Source organism: Astyanax mexicanus, chromosome 7 (genome assembly GCF_023375975.1).
Source record: "Astyanax mexicanus isolate ESR-SI-001 chromosome 7, AstMex3_surface, whole genome shotgun sequence".
NCBI lineage: Eukaryota > Metazoa > Chordata > Actinopteri > Characiformes > Acestrorhamphidae > Astyanax > Astyanax mexicanus.
The window spans coordinates 44766237-44788455 of record NC_064414.1 but is presented as its reverse complement, the minus strand read 5'-3'; the positions used below and the strand labels follow the sequence as shown (position 1 = coordinate 44788455).

The 22219-nt window shown below is 36.0% G+C and overlaps 1 protein-coding gene across 1 annotated transcript; it reads left to right on the top strand.

Annotated features, from left to right (window-relative positions):
- The first annotated feature begins 1284 nt into the window (after positions 1-1284).
- LOC103045679 (probable E3 ubiquitin-protein ligase HERC6) lies at positions 1285-21356 on the top strand. The gene is made up of 24 exons (XM_022684518.2): positions 1285-1420; positions 2629-2864; positions 4059-4209; positions 4577-4659; positions 5310-5537; positions 6639-6730; positions 6854-6981; positions 8337-8488; positions 9035-9090; positions 9329-9429; positions 9512-9571; positions 9670-9772; positions 9951-10131; positions 11054-11205; positions 11958-12089; positions 12182-12280; positions 13924-14097; positions 16705-16845; positions 16938-17104; positions 18223-18289; positions 18408-18478; positions 18890-19073; positions 19693-19795; positions 20656-21356. The coding sequence occupies exons 1-24, from the start codon at positions 1383-1385 to the stop codon at positions 20865-20867; spliced, it is 3111 nt and encodes a 1036-aa protein (XP_022540239.2). The 5' UTR covers positions 1285-1382; the 3' UTR covers positions 20868-21356.
- Positions 21357-22219: the final 863 nt, after the last annotated feature.

Genomic DNA, 22219 nt, shown 5'->3' with positions numbered 1-22219 from the left:
ACAGTTAAAAAAAACTCCGCGGTACAGTTAAAAACCTCCGCGGTACAGTTAAAAAACCTCCACGGTACAGTTAAAAACCTCCACGGTACAGTTAAAAAACCTCCACGGTACAGTTAAAAACCTCCACGGTACAGTTAAAAACCTCCGCGGTACAGTTAAAAACCTCCACGGTACAGTTAAAAACCTCCACGGTACAGTTAAAAAACCTCCACGGTACAGTTAAAAACCTCCGCGGTACAGTTAAAAAACCTCCACGGTACAGTTAAAAACCTCCACGGTACAGTTAAAAACCTCCGCGGTACAGTTAAAAAACCTCCACGGTACAGTTAAAAACCTCCACGGTACAGATAAAAACCTCCACGGTACAGTTAAAAACCTCCACGGTACAGTTAAAAACCTCCACGGTACAGTTAAAGAGCTCTGCAGGACAGTAGGAGAGTGTCGCAAGACAGTAGGAGAGTGTCTCGGGACAGTAGGTGAGTGTCGCGGGACAGTAGGAGAGTGTCGCGGGACAGTAGGTGAGTGTCGCGAGACAGTAGGTGAGTGTCGCGAGACAGTAGGTGAGTGTCGCGAGACAGTAGGTGAGTGTCGCGGGACAGTAGGAGAGTGTCGCGGGACAGTAGGTGAGTGTCGCGGGACAGTAGGAGAGTGTCGCGGGACAGTAGCAACAGGACAGGGACAGTTTTTGCTCTTACTGCTGCTGCCAAGTTTACAGGTAACACCATGACTTTGCATTGCATTGTGTTGTATGACTTATCGGTGTAGTCTTTAACTGCATTTACCACACCAATGTTATCTCTTCATAATTAATTGAAAGTATTTATAAATCTGACAAAAAAGTTTTGCAATCTGTTGAAAAAAAGTTTCTGGGAAAAAAACTTGTGGATTCTTCTTCTTCTTTACAGATGATCATTAAAGCATTTAAACAAGTGAAAACTCTTTCAGTAATGTCGAGCAGTGTAATATTGAGCAGTGCAGTCTGTGTTAGAGCTTTAAAAGGCAGACAATACGAGAAAGTGGCTCTTGGTTAAGCAGCGCTTCTCTGCGGGTGTGTATTTAGTTACGGTCATTAGTTTAAACTAATTACAACACCTGACCAAAATAATTACAATAATGACCCAATAATTTAACTGATCAACTAATCAACTAACTACCCTGCCCTCACTGAGGGGACAATGAACCAGAAACACCTATTTTTTCCACTGCATAATTAAGACGGTGAATATTAAAACGTGTTACAGCTGGTTCTGGAGTAACACTGTCCTGTTTTAGTGATTTTCTGCTGTGACACTCTCAGCTCTCCTCAGTGAGGGCAGTCAGTTCGTTAGATCAGCTGGGTTAAATATGCTGTAAACTTACAGCCGGAGTTTGGAGTTTGCTGCATGGAGTCCCATGTTAATATCTGCAGCTGCACTGGGAGGTCAGTTCACTCCGCTGTAGCATTAGCTTTAAGCTAGCATTTTTCTTATTATGACTCGTAATTCAGAGGATCCAGTGTTGCTCAGGAGTAAAATGTACACAGATTTATTTACCACAGAACGTCATAGAGGCGGGTTTTTGAAAAGCCCATTCATTTTCCTCATAGGAAAAAAGCGCTTAGACATATGAGGACGAATGACGCACGACTTCAGTAGTCTATTGCTAGCACTGTCCCAGGTTAGCATTGCTATACAGCATAATACAGTATTTTTACACAATGCTTCCAAAGGCCCGGTGTTACACCGATGTCACAAATCTGTGAATCAATCTGCGGTTTAACTTTCCTGTATTAAATTCCTTATATGTTGTATCCATAAGTAGAAAATTTGTAATGAATAGTTTATGTACAAGCATATATGTGTAATTAATAGATAGTTAGGCATGCTGAAGGCAGCAGAACGACAAACAAAAGCGTGTTGGCGGCATGTGAACAGAAACTTAGAAATAGCGCCCTCTACGGTTAAAACAACACGACTGGAAACATGTCCACATACATGTGTGTGTATAGCTCTAGAAACAATTAAAAGACCACTTCAGTTTCTAAGTTTGCTATTTATAGGTATATGTTTGAATAAAATGAACATTGTTGTTTTATTCTATATACTTTAGACAACATTTCTCCCAAATTCCACATAAAAAAATTATAATTTAGAGTATTTGCAGAAAATGAGAAATGGCTGAAATAACAAAAAAGATGCAGAGCTTTCAGACCTCAAATAATGCAAAGAAAACAAGTTCATATTAAGTCAATATTTGGTGAAATAACCCGGGTTTTAATCACAGTTTTCATGCATCTTGCATGTTCTCCTCCACCAGTCTTTCACACTGCTTTTGGATAACTTTATACCACATCTGGTGCAAAAATTCAAGCAGTTCAGCTTGGTTTGATGGCTTGTGATCATCTATCTTCCTCCTGATTATATTCCAGAGGTTTTCAATTTGGTAAAAATCAAAGAAACTTTTAATTTTTTAAGTGGCCTCATTTTGGAAATAAATAAAATAATAAAAAAAGAATTAATTAATTAATTTCAGAATTAAAAAAATAAAAAAGTGCACTCTGAGCAGTAGGAGGCAGCAGGGCTGAGCTCATTATTGTGAGTCAGTGGAGCTGCTCCTCTCAGATCAGTCAGTGGAGCTTTCTCTCAGCAGCTTCGGGATGTTCTGCTGGGGAGACGCGTCCAGAGGGCAGCTGCTGCTGCCCGCAGCGGAGGGGCATTATCTCCCTAAACCCACCTTCATCAGCATCATCACTGAGCGGGTAGTCGGGGTCTCGTGTGGGGAGAATCACTCTCTGATTGTGGCTGAAAATGGGCGAGTTTTCTCCTGTGGAAGAAACTCTAAAGGGCAGCTGGGGAGAGCGAAGAGTAAAGACACTAAACAGCCAGGTAGCACTTTCACCACCTCCACCTCAGCTCTGTACTGCTAATCCTGATAGCTTTTATTAGTTTAATTATATCACAGATGTTGTAAAATGACTAAAAGATACAGCAAGTGTTCGTATTTCTGAAGTTTGAAGTTTTCTGTTTTTCTCCTCTCAGCGTGTTGAATTGTGTGCAGTAAAATATTCACCGAGTCATTTATTTACATTCCTCTGAAACGCTGTTGTTTCGGTTTCGTTTCTGTTGCAGTTCTCATGAAACTTTGGCTCTGCCCCAGTAAGAATAGTGGGATGAGCTGTCACACAATTTTTTAATGGTTTTGTAATGGTTTACTAACATTTTATGACACCAGAAGTTTGTATACACATTGTTGTTAACCATGCTAAAAATTCTGCTCACTACCAGTTTTTGCTGGTAGCTGATTTCAAGGATTCAAGGAGATTTATTGTCATTTCACATCACATGTGGTACATGACTGGAACAAAATTGTAATTCCCACGGTTCAGTTTAGACCCATAGAGCAGTTTTAAAGGGGTGTAAAATGAACTTTTGGTTTAGTAAAACATGATAAAAAGTACTTACCTTTGATGAAAGGCACACCATCCAGAAATTTTAACAGTTTGTCCAAACACCCTTTAAACCAGGTGACACGGGGCATAATTTCCCCCCAAAAAATAGCTTTTAATTAACATTTAAAACAAGACATTAATACATTAAAAAGTGCACAAGAAGCTTATTAAAAATCACTGTTTACATCCTATAGCTACCTTCAGCTTCAGCTACAAGCGCCACCATCATTGTACTGAAAATAACATACACATGTATATACCTAGACTCTGCAAAGTGTATTAGCCGGCCCAGGAGGCAGGCTGTGTGGAATCTATGTATATATATGTCTATGTCATTACCAGTACAGTGATGGCGGCGCTGAAGCTTGCAGTATGGGATGTAAACAGAGTTTCTTAATAAGCTTCTTGTGCACTTTTTAAGTTATTAATGCCTCGTTTTAAAGGCTTGGTGCCACACAAAGGAGAAGACAAGACAGGAAAGAGCTGCTCAGTAACTGATGTAAACCCAGGTTTTGTCGAATGCTTCAGTTTGTTTCCAGAATAGGGGAGGTTTGTGATATGATACTATATTCTGTTATTAAAAATTTAATTCTCTCTCTCTCTCTCTCTCTCTCTCTCTCTCTCTCTGTAGTTATTGAAGGTCTTGGGGGAGTAGCCGCTGTGGCCTGTGGCCAGGAGCACAGTTTGGCTCTGTGTGACTCAGGGCAGGTGTTCTCCTGGGGAGCAGGTGGAGAAGGACAACTAGGCCTGAGCACCCCAGTGTCAAAATCCTCCAAACCAGTGTAAGTCAATGGAGAACAAATACCAGTAACACAAAGTATATTATTTACCTGCCTAGCTGTATGATTCATAAACAATGCTTTCTGAAAGTGCTATAGACGAATGCACAATATATGATGCATGTTCTCAGGGTCTTGTGTCCATGGCCACTAATCTCAGTGGGACCTGGGTCTTCCCAAGGTTTTCTATCCAGTTTAATTTGCTTAGAAAAGTTCTAACAGGAGCTAATGTTGAGAGAAACTTTATTTTGTCCAAACCTCCTCAAATTTCAACTCCTTACTAAGCTCTACTCCATGTGTATATTTATGTGTCTTAGGATATTTTAGGATATTATACCATATGTTGTCTTTTGCACCTGTTTTCCACCAGACTGATTCAAATACCAATGATCCTACCAATACCAGTGGTGCAGATTGCTTGTGGAAATATCCATTCTCTTGCTTTAACAAAAGGTAAGTGAGCTACTGGATGACTAGGTACCTTTTTGTGAAAAAAAAAAAACACAAAATGAACAAATGATAAAATAATTAAATTCTATTCAGTTTTATTTAATGCAAATACTGGTCAGTTTCCATGTGTAGGGTTGATTAGGATTGAGGCCCATATGTGCATATTTTAATACATAGATATTAGCTATATACTGTATATTCAATTCATAGTCTTTGTTTAACCACAGTGTTTAGAGTGACATCACACTTTTACAGTGAAGTGATGCAGAGTTAAGTATGGGTAAAATGGGAAAATTAATTGAGAGTTTTGCTGCTCCTGGCTGTAAGGAGCAAGTAAATGTGTCACTCTGATTGCCCAAAGAGTTACCATAACCAAAACAATTAATGGAAGTTTGTACTTTATTGAGCCTCTTGACATTTTAATTTAGTTATTTTATCCTAGGCCTGTCATGATAATTACATTATTGATGATTGAAAAATGGAGGTTTACAGTCATTTGTGTTAAAAGCATAAGAATTGAAACAACCTAATTAATTCTAGCAGAAAAGAGGGATCTGAAAATGATCATGTAAGAAACACTGATGTTTTTAATGATGATGATGTTGATGATGATGATGCAAGATGTTGTAACACACTGAAACCATTTCTTGTAGGTGGTGAGGTGTTCTCCTGGGGCCAGAATAGCTATGGTCAGCTGGGGCTGGGGAAGTCTGTGCCCCTGCAGCCTGTTCCTGCTGTGATACCGGCTCTAATTGGAGTGCCAGTGATTCAGATCTCTGCTGGTGGAGAGCACACTCTAGCCCTCTCCTGTTCAGGACAGGTCTTCTGCTGTGGAGCGAACAGTGCAGGACAGCTGGGTCTCAATAGGACTGATGAGAAAGGTACTGGGATGATTTCAGAATGACATTTCAGCTGATATTCACCATATTAATGCTGTTTTTTTAACTTATTACCATCACATACAAGCTGTGAGTCATTACCTAGACAGCAGCTGTGTGTTTGTAGGCTTATTTGCTTGTTTGTCAGTGCTTTTAACACATAGGAGGGACATCATACCTTGTTAGTTATGTTTGATTGTCATAGTTACTCCCTGCAAACTGTAGACTGATATCATACCTCGATTAAACTTTATATCATATCATGATCTGACATTATACATTGACTCAACTCTTTATTCCAATAACAAACCTCAGTTTAACCTTTTACCATGATCCAATGATATACCTCAGTTCAACCTTGTATCCTGATTAAATATTATATCTTAAGAAATTCAAGTAATTAACTCCTGACAAGGCACAGCTGTTAACTGAAAGCTGAAACTGAAATCCGGGTCACTGCCTCATAAAAAGTTGGCTTGCAAAAATCCAGCAAACATATGCAAAGCATCATTTTGTCATCTAAGCATGAGGTGATACTTTGAAGAATCTAAAATATAAAACATATTCTAGTTTGTTTAACACTTTTTTGTTAACTAAATAATTCCATATGTTTTTTTATTGCTTAGATGACTTTAGTATGGCACTGTGTATTACATTAATAGCAATAATAATAATACTTTTATTATAGATTTTAATTTTACATTTTAATTTTAACATCACCACTGTATTTAATCTCACATATCTGTTCTTAGTTTTTGCCTAAAAAAAACAAACATGAAGATACATTACTGTTAACAGTTACTGTTAACGGTCTGCATACAGATTATCTAAGCAAAATGTTTTTCTGTAAAATTTTGTTACAAACACTTCTAGAAGTCTTTCTAAAACATTGCAGCCCTGCCCTTTCAAACATCCATGTATGCTTCAACTTGTTTTACATTATATTACATTACAACTTGTGTTTAACCCAGACATACATTGCAGTATAATAGAACAATATTCTGTTTTTGGTTTACTGGTTGCTATCAGTCTTATCTATTTTAGTTTACATGTCTAGCGGATTTTTTTTCTTTCATGTTTTTAATGTAATATGTGATGTGATAGGCCGCTTTGGAGTTTGTGCTGTTCCTGCTCTAAAGCGGCTGCCTGTCGCTTACATCAGCTGTGGAGCAGCACACACTGCCGTCCTCACTAAGGTACAGAAACACACAAAGAATATTAAACATGTATACTCAACCCAGAGTTACCTTATATGCTGTTGCCAAAATTATACATCCTGCATAACCCACCGTATCCTGAAAGAATGTTCCTGTTTTTAGGATGGAGAGGTCTACACTTTTGGAGATGGTGCACATGGTCAGCTCGGGCACAGCTCCACCAGCAGGGAGCTCCTGCCCAGGAAAGTTGAGGACATTGACGGACCAGCTAAACAAGTAACCTGTGGCAGGTAATGATTCATTCTAAAATATTTTTAGATACTTTTGAGTTATTCATAGTAATTAAACATATAATAGGAAAGGCATTTATCATACATTTACAGTCTAATAATAAGAAGAAGAAAAAGAGGAAGAAATGTTATTTAAATTATTTATGTTATTATTTTTTTTAATTAATAACAAAATCTCATTTCTCAAGTAAAACATCTAAAAAAACTTAAAATCTCTGATAGAGGACTATTGCCAATACAAAAGGACTCCCTGTAGCTGATAACCATAACCCTATTGGCACCATGCCTAATGCCATGCGTGAGCTCGAGTATATAGTTAGGGTGCACGATATGGCCCTAAACTAATCACAATATTTCAGGGTATTTTTGTAATAACAGTATTCTTGGCAATATGACAAAAAAAAAAAAAAAATATATATATATATATATATATATATATATATATATATATATAAGTAAATCTTAAGAATATACTACTGCAACAAAAATAATTATTTGTTTAGCAGACTTTTTATTTGTCATGTCCTTGCTCTTTTTCTCTGTGTTTCCCATCTGTGCTTGTGTTTCTGTTTTTGTTTGCCTGTTCCTCTTGCTCTCTGTGTTCATTTGTAGCTCCGCCTGTTGGTCCATGTCTTTACCTTTACTGTTGTCCCTTGTGTTTATTTGTAGCTCCGCCCCCTAGCCCCAGGTGTTTTCTCTTTCTTGTTCTTGTCCGTGTGTATTTATAATCCGTGTAATTCTGTTCTCGTTGTCGGTTCTTGTACATCTTAGCATCAGTCATGTTTCTTTAGTACTTTGATTTGTTTGTTTATTTTGCTTCATTGTTTTCTTTTCTTTACATAAATACTCACTCGCATTTGTGTCCACTCTCCTCGTCCTTCCTTGCTGCACCTGACATTATTTATTTAAAACATAAAAAATATATAAGTTTGCCACTGTATTAATCCTATTTATATGAAATTACCAAAACTGTTTTTAAATTTCTCTATATATAGTCTTGATCCAAAATACCCCTGTTCACTATAGCAAATCAAGAACAAGAACAATTATAGTGATATTAAATATACTTCCCATTCATTTCTGTGCTGCACATGACTTGATAGTGAACTACTCATGAACCCCTCTCCTTGGTCTCTCCTAGATAAGTGTTTTTTTTTTATTCCAAAGACAAGAAACCATTGTGTGTTTTTTCTTTTCGCTCACAGTCTACAGTGGAAGCTGTACAGACTAGATCATGCAGAAAAGACTCTGATCTGTCTATAACGCATTTTTACATGTTAATATTAAATTAAATCAAATGTCTATGGATTTACAGTGTCAGACTCATTTATTGGTACTTTTTGTTACTTTAACAGCCATCACACACTGGTTCTGATGTCATCTGGTGTCCTCTATGCATTCGGGCATGGAGTCAGAGGTCAGCTGGGGAACGGTAGTGGTAAAGATAGCCTGCAGCCTGTAAGACTGGATGAACTGTGGAAGGATTTAGCAGTGAAGATTCAAGCAGGTATAGGCTTTTCCTGTTTAGAAAATATGATCTTGAAAATAACCTGATATTGTTTACTGCCAACAATAATGGAACATTTTGTGTTAGGTAGAATAGCAACAAAATAATGTATTAAAAAAATTAAGAAAAGAAATAGAAACTGCAAATTGAACCTGATAGATCTACATTGATGTGCCAAGTCATGGGATAGCAGTCACCACACACAAGTGGATGCAGATGGATAACAGATTTTATTTATTTAAGTTGTGTGGTTATTTAGCATTGCTTGATCTACACTGTTACCTGTGTTTGGAATACATCATAGAGGGTGACATTACCACCCACAGTGGACAGTGCAGTGGGTGGTAATGATTGCGTTCTTTAGCTTCCATGTGACATATCAATTGTCATGGGTCCTTATACTAGTCTATAGACTTTGGTATGTCAGTGTATACATCCAGATAAAGAACCATTAAAGCTATCAGATGTTTCTTTTGTGGTGTGTTGGTTTTGTTTATTTAAAATATAGAAACTCTTTTGTTAATAAATATATTTTAATTTAAATAGAAATGAGGATCTCTTCTGGCTGGAATTCCAACTTCCTTTTCTTTCCTCCTCCCAAGGTAAATATACTCCTGGAATTAACAAATTGTAGTGTATTAATTGGGCATTTCCCACAAATAATATCTACCATCTACCAATATCTATCACCTTTTGAGAGAAATCAGTTCTTCATTTTTTTGGTATTAAACAAACTGAAATGTGCATTAAGTGTCTTATTTCTTCATTTAATAAGACACTTAATGTATTTATTTATTTATGTATTCATTTATTTATTTATTTATTTATTTATTTATTAAGCCTTCTGTTCTGGGAGAGCCGATTGGAAGACTGGATGATGCCAGAGTGCAGAGATGGGTCTCGATGTTGGAGAGAGACAGAACCACAGAGATAGCTAAAAGGTATGTTGATCTTGATTCTTGATTTAAGCATTGTTGTTGGTGTTTTCTGTATAATGTCGTATTAATTTTATTTTCCCCACAGGGAGATTAGCTTGACTTTTTCAACATGCTCGAATATCGTTGCTTGTTTCCTGGAGGAAAGGTAAATCTGTCCAGATTTATAAATCTATTAATAAATCCATTTTATTTCTTGCGCTTTCTGTTTTTACTTGTGTTTACTGTACATTTCTCTATATGTAGTGGAGCCATTGGTAAGAGTAATTCTGGCACCATGGCAGTTGATTTAGATGCTGCCAGCCAGACATTTGACAAGCTTGTGAAGATTCCTTGGATCAAGAAATCAGTTGAGTCACAAAAACATGTAGAAACTGTTAAATAAATTTACTCATGCATATCAAAATACAAACATATCTTAACCAATTGACTACAGTTGAAGTGATCCCAAATGTGCTTTTTGAGAAGATTTTTATTATTTTTATCTCAACCATTATGTGATAATATTTTGTGTTATTTTCTCCTAGATCAACCTCATACCTCTGGTGCGTAGCCTTTGGTATGGTTCAGCAGTGATGAAGTGTCCAGAGATCTTCCTGCTTCTGCCCACATGCCCTATTCTTCATGAAGAGCAGAACACCATTGAGTTTGTGCTGCCGATTGCAGTGGCCTTAACCAAGCTTAACGAGACTGCCATGAAAATCCTGAGTAAGATTATATGATCTAATCAGCTTAATCAAATGCATCAATAGAGCCTAATAAAGAGATGCATGTAGGCTACATTCACACTGCAGAAAAAGTGGCGCAATCCAAATTCTCAACAAATCAAATTTATTAGGCTGTTTACACTATTTTTTATTAATGTGACCTAGATCTGACATTTGTCTGAGAAATTTACACTTCTTTTAGTCCTTTAACCCTTTCAGGTATATACAGATAATTTCTTTCAAAATGTCAGATTTACTAATATGGACAAATTAGAATTAATTACCATTTAAACCAAAGAAGACTTTTTAGCTGGTTTCTCTGAGTGAACTCTGTATACTAAGTGGTGTTTTTTTTTTTTTTTTTTGCCTTAGGGCAACATTATGCAGTAACATAACAAGGTAATCATGGCAAATACTGTTTTTTAGTTTTGTTCGATATATCATCAGGGACCCCCAAGCTCTCAAAAAGTAGGCTAAAATATTTTGTTCTCAATCATTATAAAAATTATTTTGTGAGAAATAAAAATTAGATTTCTCAAAGTGACAACCATGCAGGGTTAATGGTCATGTTTATGTGCAGTGTGGGCCATCTGCAAAATCGTTAGCAACTTTTTAAAAAAAATTTGAGGGCCAGGTTAGAGAGGGCAAAAATTTTAATAATGGGTCTCTTTTGGGTCATGGCACCTCCTTCACTTCTGTCATCTGTTTTCTCTTTTCCTCGGAGAGCATTTACTGAGTCAAATTGAAAAAAGTTGAATTGCCACATATCAGATATGCAGTGTACTTAAATACAGCATATAAAAGTTGGCTTTAATAATTAGTTGAGATAGATATTATATTATTTTGCTACATTTAATTGCTTATCCTTACAGTCATTCAGTGCATTAATAATGTTTGATGATTGTTTTCTCTTTGCCATGCAGAGGAACACTGGTCCGCCATGGACGCCCCTATGATGATCAAACACATTTCCATGTGGAAATCTGCACTTTCCTTTCTCTTGAAGGCAAAGGTGTGGTTAGACTTTATCCCTGGAGTGAAGGGTGTCCTGGAGGTCCTCAAATATCTGTACAGGGTAAGCGAGTGGAGTTGTTAGTACTGTGAAATACAGCTCTGGAAAAAAATCAGAGACCACTTTACTTTCTCAATCATTTTCTCTAATTTTGCTATTTATAGGTATATGTTTGAGTAAAATGAACATTGCTGCTTTATTCTATAAACTACGGACAACATTTCTCTCAAATTCCAAATAAAAATATGGTAATTTAAAGCATTTATTTGTAGAAAATGAGAAATGGCTGAAATAACAAAACGTTTTCAGACCTCAAATAATGCAAATAAAACATTTTAAGAGTTCAGAACACAACATTTGTTGACATAACCCTGGTTTTTAATCTCAGTTGTCATGCATCTTGGCATGTTCTCCTCCACCAGTCTGACACACTGCTTTTGGAGAAATTTATGCGACTCCTGGTTTGATGACTTGTGATTATCCATCTTTCTCGTGATTATATTTCAGAGGTTTTCAATTTGGTAAATTCAAGGAAACTCATAATTTTTAAGTGATCTTTTATTTTTTCCAGTGCTGTATATAAAAAAGTGCTGTATTTCATTAAATCAAACTGAAATAATGAACTTTTTTTAAGTAAATGTGTTCACTTTTTCCATGTTCTTTACATGCTGATGATATTCACATGTGCTTAGAAAGGTATATTGTGTATAGTGATAACAAACTTGACCATGTTCGGATAAATTATTATTATATTACCCACCTCTAGAATCGAAGGTACAGATCATTGAACACTGATTTATGTTTTTATCCTGAAGAGCAACAAAAGGGTAGAGAAGTCAAGGAAAGTTCCCATCAGTGAGTTCTACATAGAGGAGATTGGCAACGTAGAGCTGTTGCTCCAGCAGGACATTACACTCTGGCGGCAGATTAAATGGGGACAGGTGGAGGTAAACCAGTTCATTTAAATGCAGCATATTTTATGTAGTTTTTTTTATTTTCCATTTTTTCACCTCCTGTATTCATTGTTTATGTTTAAAAGGAAATGGACATGACGCCTCCAGTTTTCTGCCGTTACCCATTCCTCCTGGACCTACAGAGCAAGATCAGGATTTTGAACTACGATTCTGCCATAACAAAGGTAGTGTTCCTGAGTGTGGAGAGAACAAAATATTATAATAAATGGCATCATTGTGCTTGTGCTACCATTCCTGCATTTCCTATATTCATTTTAAAATCAGGGTGTCTGGTAGGTCTCGGGATCTTTTTCTGGCTATAACAGCTTTTGTTGGTTACCTGAGCAATTGTGGTGCTGCTAATATTACTGATACAGGAGCTACTGCGAACATGGAGATATCAGAATGGCAAATTCAGTCTTCATCTGCTAATTCACACAATGTTACACCAATTTTTTTTTATAACTGAACTGAAATAGAGTGCAACAAATTCCTTGCTAAAATCACCAGATACGTCTACATTCTGCATCTACTGCTTAGGGACTGCCACTTTGAGAAGGACTGCATGATATTTAAAGAAATTAACATTGCAATGTTTTGTTGTTCTGATATTTACTGTAATTCTTGCTCATCAATCATTCAGTATCAGTATTTATTTCAGTAAATATGTTTTAACAATGTTGATATGAATTTTAAACACAGTCCCATGTTGTCACGTCCTCACCCTGTTCCTGTCTTGTCTCATGTCTCTGTCATGTGTTTTCCCCACCTGACCTGTGCCCCTCTGTGTCTCCTGTCTCAGTAGTTTTCCACCACAGTTTTCCACCTCATTTTGTAGCTCCGCCCCTTGCCCAGGTGTTTCCACTCCTAGTGTGTTTCCGGTTCATATAAATAGATCCCCTGTGCCACTTTGTCTTCGTCGGTCTTTGCACTAACCTCTGTTGTTGGTCTCTCTCAGTGTTCCATAGCTTCTCTCAGGGTTTTCTTGTCTCCTATAGCCTTAGTCCCTTGTTTCTCGTTTATTTCTTGTTTTCACGTATATAGTTTATTTCCTTGTTTATTTCTAGTTTATTCTCTTGTATATATTCCCTGTTTATTTATTATCATTATTTCTAGTTGGTTTAGTTTATGTTCTCTGGTTTGTTTTGGTTATTGGTTATTTGTGTATCTTTGTTTTGTGTTACTCGTTCCTTGTTTCTTTGTTTATTTGTTATTTATTTAATAAATTATTTATTTCTTACCTGTGTTTACGTCCGCCTCCATGTCTTCTCTGCACCTCACAGTGATACATGTCTTAATCGGGCAGAGTTCAGACAAACGCAGATGTAAAATACACTCTTTAATAAATAAAGAGGCAGTACACAGAGTAGTTAGACAAAGCAGGCTGAGTACTGAGCAGTCTTTTATACCTGGTTCACCAGGTGTTAGTACTCAGGCGAATTGCTTCTTGAAGGCAATACATGATCGTGAGAGACACAGAGTAGTGCATTCTGGTTAATAAAGTTTTGTGGCTGGAAATCGCGGGTAGAGCTGAGTGTGGGAGAGACAGGCGTGACATTGCAATATTTTAATTAACATTATTTATTGCATCTGTCACTGACTGACAGAGGTTTAAGGTTTAAGTTTACAGTTACTGATATCTGTTTTGGGTATTATTGGCAGTTTTTTTATGATTATCATATTGTTCATTTTCACTATAGGAATTATATTGTATCTTTAAAAATGTAGTAATATATTGTAATAGATATTTTTGGGCCATATTATCCAGCTCTAACTGTGATATTAAAAATACAGGTCATGACTAATATATGCATTATAATCATTCCAGATGACGCACCACTTCATTCACAACCAGGTGAAGATGGGGCTGCAGCCGGAGTTATTCAATCCAGAGGCCCCTTTGCCCATCATGCTGCTTAAACTGAGACGCACAGCACTGCTGGAGGACACGTTCAGACACCTTTCCTACACTGACCACGACAACTTCAAAAAAGAGCTGATGGTAAGCACTTCTTTCCCAGTCTGTCCAGCATAATTATTGTGCACATAACACTAATTGTTGTTATTCAGAATAGACTATTAACAAGCCAATAAAAAAGTTTATAAGCCAATGAAACAATAGCTTAGCTCCGCCCAATGCACTGGAAAAAACAGCACTAGAGCCAAAGAGACAAATTAAAAGATATACAATTTTTACTATTTGTATGTGACTTTAATCACACTTTTTATCATGTTTATTTTTGTGTTTAGGGATGGTTTGTGAACCAAAAGATGACTTCCAAACCAGTAGACGTAAAAAACGTATTTTAGTTAATTGGATTTAATGTTTATATAGATTTTATTTTAGAATATTAGAGTCTTTCTTTTGTGTGCATTAAAGACATGAAACAGCGTTACTGTTATTTATATTTTTCCTTCACTGGCACATAATTCAGGTCTGAACGGGTTAAACATATTGAGACTTGGGACAGATTGGGGCAAAATAGCCAAATCATATTACTAATATAATGTATAATGTGTACTGTGATTTGTAGGTTTTTGCATTTTAGATTTGCGACAGTGATGCTAGCTGATACACAAGAAAAATGCCATCTGAATGTTATAGTACTTTTCAGCAAAAACTATATTAGACATATAGAACATTGATTTAAACAATACAATATTAGTACATTTTACAGTTGTTCTGTACATCAAATCCAGTGTTGGGAGTAACGGCGTTAAAACTAACGGCGTTACTAACGCCGTTACTTTTTTTCAGTAACGAGTAATCTAACTAATTACTATGACTGTAACTATAACGCCGTTACCATTTCCGACACCCCGTTACTGCACGTTACTTTAGCAGCTCTATGAACTTTTTTTTTTTATTTCGCTTTGCCCTGGTTAACCCCTCCTCTGTCCGGTGAACTTGAGCTTCTGGCCGCTGTGCCTGTGGTTTGCCGTGGTGAAGTGAGGCACAATTGTGACGATTTGCGTGCTCTAATCAATTCAGTGATTGCCGTGGACAGCCCAAGTTCCGAATTAAGGACGTTAAGCTCTTTTTAGCTGCTCCGGTTTTTGTGGTGCTGCTGCTTTCTATTTTAGAGCTTAGATTCTCTGCCCGAATCCCACCTGACCTGAGGACCGACCCGAAATCAGGCTCCTATTTTTATTTTATATAAAGCTCTGGTGTGATAATCACAATGTTGCTAAGTAACCAATTATTATTGTTCACTAAAGCGAACGAAATAGCGAAAATTGAAAGTGAAAAACATTTGTGTTAACTGAATCTAATAAAAACGGTAATTAAAAGGAAAAACATAACTATCTCGAACTGTATTTTGTGTTTATAAAACTAACTAAAACGAACTGAAATTACTGATAGAATACCCTCATTTTTGTGTTTAATTTATTTATAAGCGCTGTTGTACAGCGGAGTTGTACAGCGGGAGGTGTTGTGCCGAGCGCGCGGCACTCGTGGTCCGTTAGTTCTTGTGTAAAGCGCTCGCGCTAGCAAGCCCACCCTAAAATGAACAGAAAAAATAAAAACAAAATAAAATTAAACTATAATAAAAATGAAAACTGTAATCACGTAGCTCTGGGCGCACGTGAACGCCTCCGCGTTTGACTTGCAGCACTGTGTGTAGCTGTTCTTAAAAATCATTTAAATTAAATAATAGTTCTATGCTTCTATGTTACAGTGTTAATTAACATAATTCTGATTATATTTCGCTCATTCAATCAGCCCGAAAACAGACAGTTTATGGGGCGGATCGGGTCAGGCTCATAATGACAGTTTATGGTTCAGGCTTGGGCAGAACGTGCACGGGCTCCGGCTGGGTCGGATTTTTTGGGCATGATCTAAGCTCTATTCTCTTTTGGTGAAGCTGTTATATTAATACCATTTTAACGGGCATTAAATTGTTGTTTTTGTCCATTATTTTGTTTTATATATACATATTTCTTTTGAGTGTGGCTTGGTTTGTTAAATTTCATCCCCAGACACGTTTTTCCGCTTTTTTCAGTATTACAAGTTTTAGTAATTTTCTTTGGTTGTGTGGAGAATTTCGTTTTATTTTTTTGAAATTCGTTAGATTATATTTTTGTCAACATTTTGGGTTTATTTTCGTTTGTTATTTTTTGGCGAATAATAAAAAGTAACGCGATAGTTACTTTTACTGGTAACTAATTACTTTTATAGTGGAGTAACTCCGTTAGTAACTCAGTTACTTTTTTGGAGAAGTAACGAGTAACTATAACTAATTACTTTTTCAAAGTAACGTGCCCAACACTGATCAAATCTATGAAATCAATGAAAAACAAGTATCTCCAAAACTTCACAGGAGAGAGGAAAAACCTTCTAAACTTTCAGTGGAAGTCACTGTAACAGGAGTTTATTTTAGGTAATTTTGGAGAATTTCTGTTGGTGCATTCATGAAAAAATTGGCACAGTGTAAGGGACAGTTTGTCTTTTAAAACTATCAAAAATTTAAATACTTGCTTTTCATTGGACACTAATGATATACCAACCTACCATCAATGAGTAACAAGTTATTACAAGCAAATGTAGCTGTTGATGTCAATTAAGTGTTGATTGTGTTGATATTTGGTAACACTGTGGTTCTTGTAGGTGCATTTTGTTGAAGATTCCAGACAAACAGCTGTCAACCAAAGAGACTTCTTCCTCCACGTCTTTACTGAGCTCATAGCTCCAGAGTCAGAGATGTTCATTTACAATGACAGCCAAACAATGATCTGGTTCCCATCCAAGGTACAAAATCTATCCCTTGACGCCACATCCTCGGCAATGGCTGTTGTTAAGTAGATTCATGCCTGCTGACTCACTCCGAATCTCTCTTTTAGCCAAAACTGGAATCAAAGAAGTATTTCCTGTTTGGGATCCTGTGTGGCCTGGCCCTGAACAACAGCAACATCGTGCACATGCCCTTCCCTCTGGCCATGTTTAAGAAGCTGGTGAACGTGAAGCCCACTCTGGATGACCTGATCGAGTTCAGACCTGTAATCGGAGAGTAAGAATCAAACCTTTATACCAGCAGTCAAATAGATGCATGTTGTCTCTGTCCTGCAGAATCCTTCAGATCTTTATAGAGGAGAAGGAAAACCCTTCTTAACTTACACAAAAATATCCCGGATTATTTTTGAGCATTTCTTTTCCATTAATCCATTCATCAAGAAATTCTAACACAATATGAAGATCGACAGATTTAAATGCAAAATTACAGATTAAAATGACTAAAATGGAATATATATAAGGTATATATATATTTGCTGTGACAAGATTATATTTCTATCCTATCAGGCATGTTTGTATCTTAAATGGAGGATTGGTTGTTCTTGTCTGTTCTGTGAGCATAAATAAAATATTTTTAGTCCTGATTCTTTGGTTTTGGCAAAACACAGATGGAATATGGCGTCCGTGTTTACACACATACACACTAGTGAGCACAGACACAGTGATATAGTGATGCCCTCAGCTTGCCTGATGTACAGGCTTATATCCTACACAAAATGTCAGTTAAATTAGGTTTTAATCTCAGTTTAAAATATATTTAAAAAATGTAAAAGTGCTTTGAGACAGTCATTGAAGGTTAATGGACTGTTCAGTCTTATGCTTTACAGTATATATACAGTATATATCCAGGAAGAGTCATTGGGCAAAATTCGTAAACAATGTACAGTGTGTGTTTATCGAAAATGTGTTTTGATATATGTTTTTCACAAAAAATGAGCCAATGCCAATGAGTTTGAGTTAGAAAAAATATTTTTTTAGTATCATTTGATGAAAAATGAAAACGGGTCCCACAGACCCGAACACCACACAAGGGTTAAATAAATGAAAATATTTTTTTTTTCTATGTTCTGATTTTGTGTGACATCAGTGATATACTGCAAAGATGCATAAATGCAAACAACATCCAATGAACTTCATATTCTTTGTTTTTATCTACTAATTGTTTTAAATTAAGCAATCGTGACAGCCTTAAAATTACCAATTATAATCTGCAGTTGAGGCATTTGAGATTTTCTGGCATCTCTGAGTTGTTTTATGTTAAAACTGTAATTAACCCTCCTGTTTTCAGTGAGCAGTAACTGGACTATTCTTATTTTCTCTGCTTGTTTTCCTCAGGAGTTTGCGATATCTACTGTACGACTACACTGATGATGACGTTGAGAACATGGAGCTGTCCTTCTGTGTATGAGAAATTTCAGTTATATAATTAAAAAATATCTGTCTAGCCTATTATTAATATATATATATATTTAATAAAAAATAAATATATGTATGTGTGTGTGTGTGTGTGTAAATGACAGATTCACTGGGATGGAGTTGATGTGGAACTGGATCCTCAGGAAAGAGGAAAACTGGTGTCAAGGGATAACAAGTAAATCAGACTTTATGCAAAGTATAAATTTGGAGCGAATTTGCAATAAACGTGTTTCTTTCCACAAAGTTAGAAATTTCTACACCGTTCTTCATGATTACTAAAGGGCTGCAGTGTTGATAATATAATATAAATAATGTGCTCCTGATTGCAATTCCTTAGGATAAGACTGGTCTTTGTGATTTTCCTATGTTCAATCTGCACAATTATAAAGTGTTTTTAAACTATTCTTTATCATGACATAATATTTCAAGGGATAGCTTGAGAATGCAAATACCTGTATGAGTTGTGGGGTGTTACAATATCCAAAAAATGGATGATAATGTTTTGCTTGGCCATGGACCTACAATGAATAAAGTGGTGAATTAATGTTGGCCACAGATGAAATTTTGTATACTTTTATTTCAACAGAAAGAAGTTTGTGGATGCCTATGTGGATTACACCATGAACAAATCAGTGGAGCAAGTGTTCGAGGAGTTCAGGAGGGGCTTCTATAAAGTGTGTGATCGAGATGTGGTGGAGTTCTTCCAGCCCGAGGAGCTGAGAGGAGTAATGGTGGGCACAGAAGAATACGACTGGGACGTATTCCGACAGGTCTGAAATACTTACTTTACATTCTCTCCTAATTTATCCATATACAGCTTTTTAACCATATCAAAAATTAGAGACCACTTAAAAATGATGAGTTTCTTTGATTTTACCAAATTGAAAACCTCTGGAATATAATGAAGAGGAAGATGGATGATCACGAGCCATCAAACCAAGCTGAACTGCTTGAATTTTTGCACTAGTAGTGGCATAAAGTTATCCAAAAGCAGTGTGTAAGACTGGTGGAGGAGAACATACCAAGATGCATGAAAACTGGTTGAAAATCAGGGTTATTCCACCAAATATTGATTTCTAAACTCTTAAAACTTTATGAATATGAACTTGTTTTTTTTTGCATTTGAGATCTGAAAGCTCTGCATCTTTTTTGTTATTTCAGCCATTTCTCATTTTCTGCAAGTAAATGCTCTAAATGACAATATTTTTATTTGTAATTTGGGAGAAATTTTGTCAGTAGTTCATTAAATAAAACAAAAATGTCCATTTTACTCAAACATATACCTATAAATAGCAAAATAAGAGAAACTGATTCAGAAACTGAAGTGGTCTCTTCATTTTTTCCAGAGCTGTAATGTAATGCTGAATGTCTGCATGTTGTTAAATTTAGAACACGGCTTACAATGGACAGTACCACACCAGTCACCCCACTATCATCACTTTCTGGGAGGTGTTCGAGGAGCTGACAGAGGAACAGAAGAAGGCCTTCCTCTGTGAGTCCAGCAGATTGTTCTTGAGTTGCTGAAGCTTGGTGTGAATTTAATGATTATTGAGGATTGCAGTCATAATAAGCAATAATATCACAGTATGTTCAAAACTAAAAGGTAAAGGCTAGTGCTCATGTTATGGAAAAACATATTGTAGAGCTTTTACAACACTATAACATTAGGAGTGAACAAAATCTACAGATGGACAAATTTCCCAAAAGCTTCATAGTCATAAGATGATCTAAACTGCTAGGGAAACTGACCTGTGTGATGCTCTGAGTGTAACCATTTGACTCTTAGGAGACCAGACCCATAATAAAATGAGTTAAATGTTAGTTTAATATATTTTATTTAATTTTGCATGTATTTAACTCTTAGAAGCCCAGACCCAATATATTTATTATTTTTAAAAACAATCAGTTAAATTAATTGTGCAACTTGTTAAATGTTTTATTTTCTTAATATGATGAATGTAACTGATTTTATTAAAACATTCCCATTAATTGTGTTGGAACAAATCTTTAGAACACCAGTATTTAGTTAATGTAATCAACTTCAACTTAACTATTGACATGGACAACCCACCAGCATTCATCACAGAAGGAGCTGCACTTTGGGGATTGTGACAAAACCACCAGACAAAACAAAAAATGAAGAAAATGATCAGATATTTTTTAAATATTAACATGTGGTGTCAAACCAACAGTAAAATATATGTGTGTATATTTGTACATTTTGCTGTTGGCGTGACAACATAATGTCACATTATGAGTCAGTTTAACATACACTATTCATTCATTGTTCATTATAATTCTGCAGTACTCTTTCAAGTCCTCTCATGTCCTCTTATCTGTTTCTATGCCCAGTGTTTCTGACGGGCTGTGATCGCGTACCCATCCTAGGAATGGAGCAGGTGAAGATGACCGTCTCTGTCCTGCTGAACTCCACCCAGGAGCACCTGCCCGAGTCCCTCACCTGTCACTGCCTCCTCATGCTCCCAGAGTACGAGAGCAAGCAGCGGCTGCAGGACAAGCTCGTTGAAGCCCTGAACCACAACAGAGGCTTCTGGAGGGAGTAGACAGAATGGTGTACAGTGTGTTTGCTGTTGTGCATTGTTTTAAAACATCTATTTTTGGATGCTTAGAAGCGCTTAATATTTTCTGGTTAGCTTGTTGGTCGTTGGCACACCTTAACTCTCTGATTTTTACTTGTTATTATTAAAATATCTGTTTTATTGACCTATTGTTATTAGAGTATTTTTGAGATGTTTGCTCATGTTCATATAATAAGCAAACAGTTTAATATTGGTTTATTATTCTACATTATAATTTATTAGTTTAATATTGGACACCATTATTCTATTAGTCTTTCCATTTTTCACAATAGTCGCAGAATAATAAGCCTCAAGATTATCACTGCGTATATTAAAGATTAAGATCTGGAGAGCTTCTTTTCTTTATTTTCCCTTTTTGGCTTAAGATTCTGGTCATCACACCCATATATGACAACTGTCATTTCGCAATAAATAAAACTATAAACACACAATAAATAAATGGAAGTCTGTTCACCTTGTTCTCCAGCCTGTTTTCTGTGCCACTGTTTATATAGAATGAACAATGTTACTTTCATTTCAGTTATATGTATATATATATAAATACACCTTAAATACCTTTAGGTTTGGGATATTTCGCAAGTGTTCATTAAACTGCTGGTATTCAATTATTGCGGATATCCAAAATCTGCAATAATGTAGCAAAACTTTCAAAGTTTTAAGCAATCAACACCAGCAGTTTATTCAGGACTCTTTTAATCTATTTTTAAAGGAACTAAAAATAAAAAATAATAAGCATAGAGCATGAATACAAAAGACAAACACTGCCAAGACTCACTACTTAGTTTGGTTAGATTGAAGCCTAAAGCAAAGCATGGGTGGAGTTTACAAAATGTCTTAGGAAATAAATTCGATTTAGATGTTCGTTTAATCTTTATAATTACGGTAAAAATTTTACTTTTTCTACATTCTTTTAAGAAATGCTTTCAATAAAAATCAGTACCTTAAGCCCTTTTTCACCCACTGTTCTTAAGGAATTTTTACTTTAAACATACTTTCAGAGTTTTTATAGAGACTGACATTAATAAATGTGTCTGATTTGGGATTTGTTTGATTTATTAAGGGCAGTGGGATGCACTATTATAATGGTATAATTTAAAAACATTTTTAAGAAAACATTTTTTTGCACAGTATCAACTTAAATGTCTCATGTTGATTGTGATGAGCTGTAAAACACAGCATAAAAGGCTGCTAAAAACAAATAATATGAGTGTTTAGAGAAAGTCTTATCGAAAACCATTGAATATTTTGAAAACTACAACTTCTTTTAACTAAGAATGCTTCTTTTCTTTCTTTTTTAATTTATTTTTGTAAGCTTT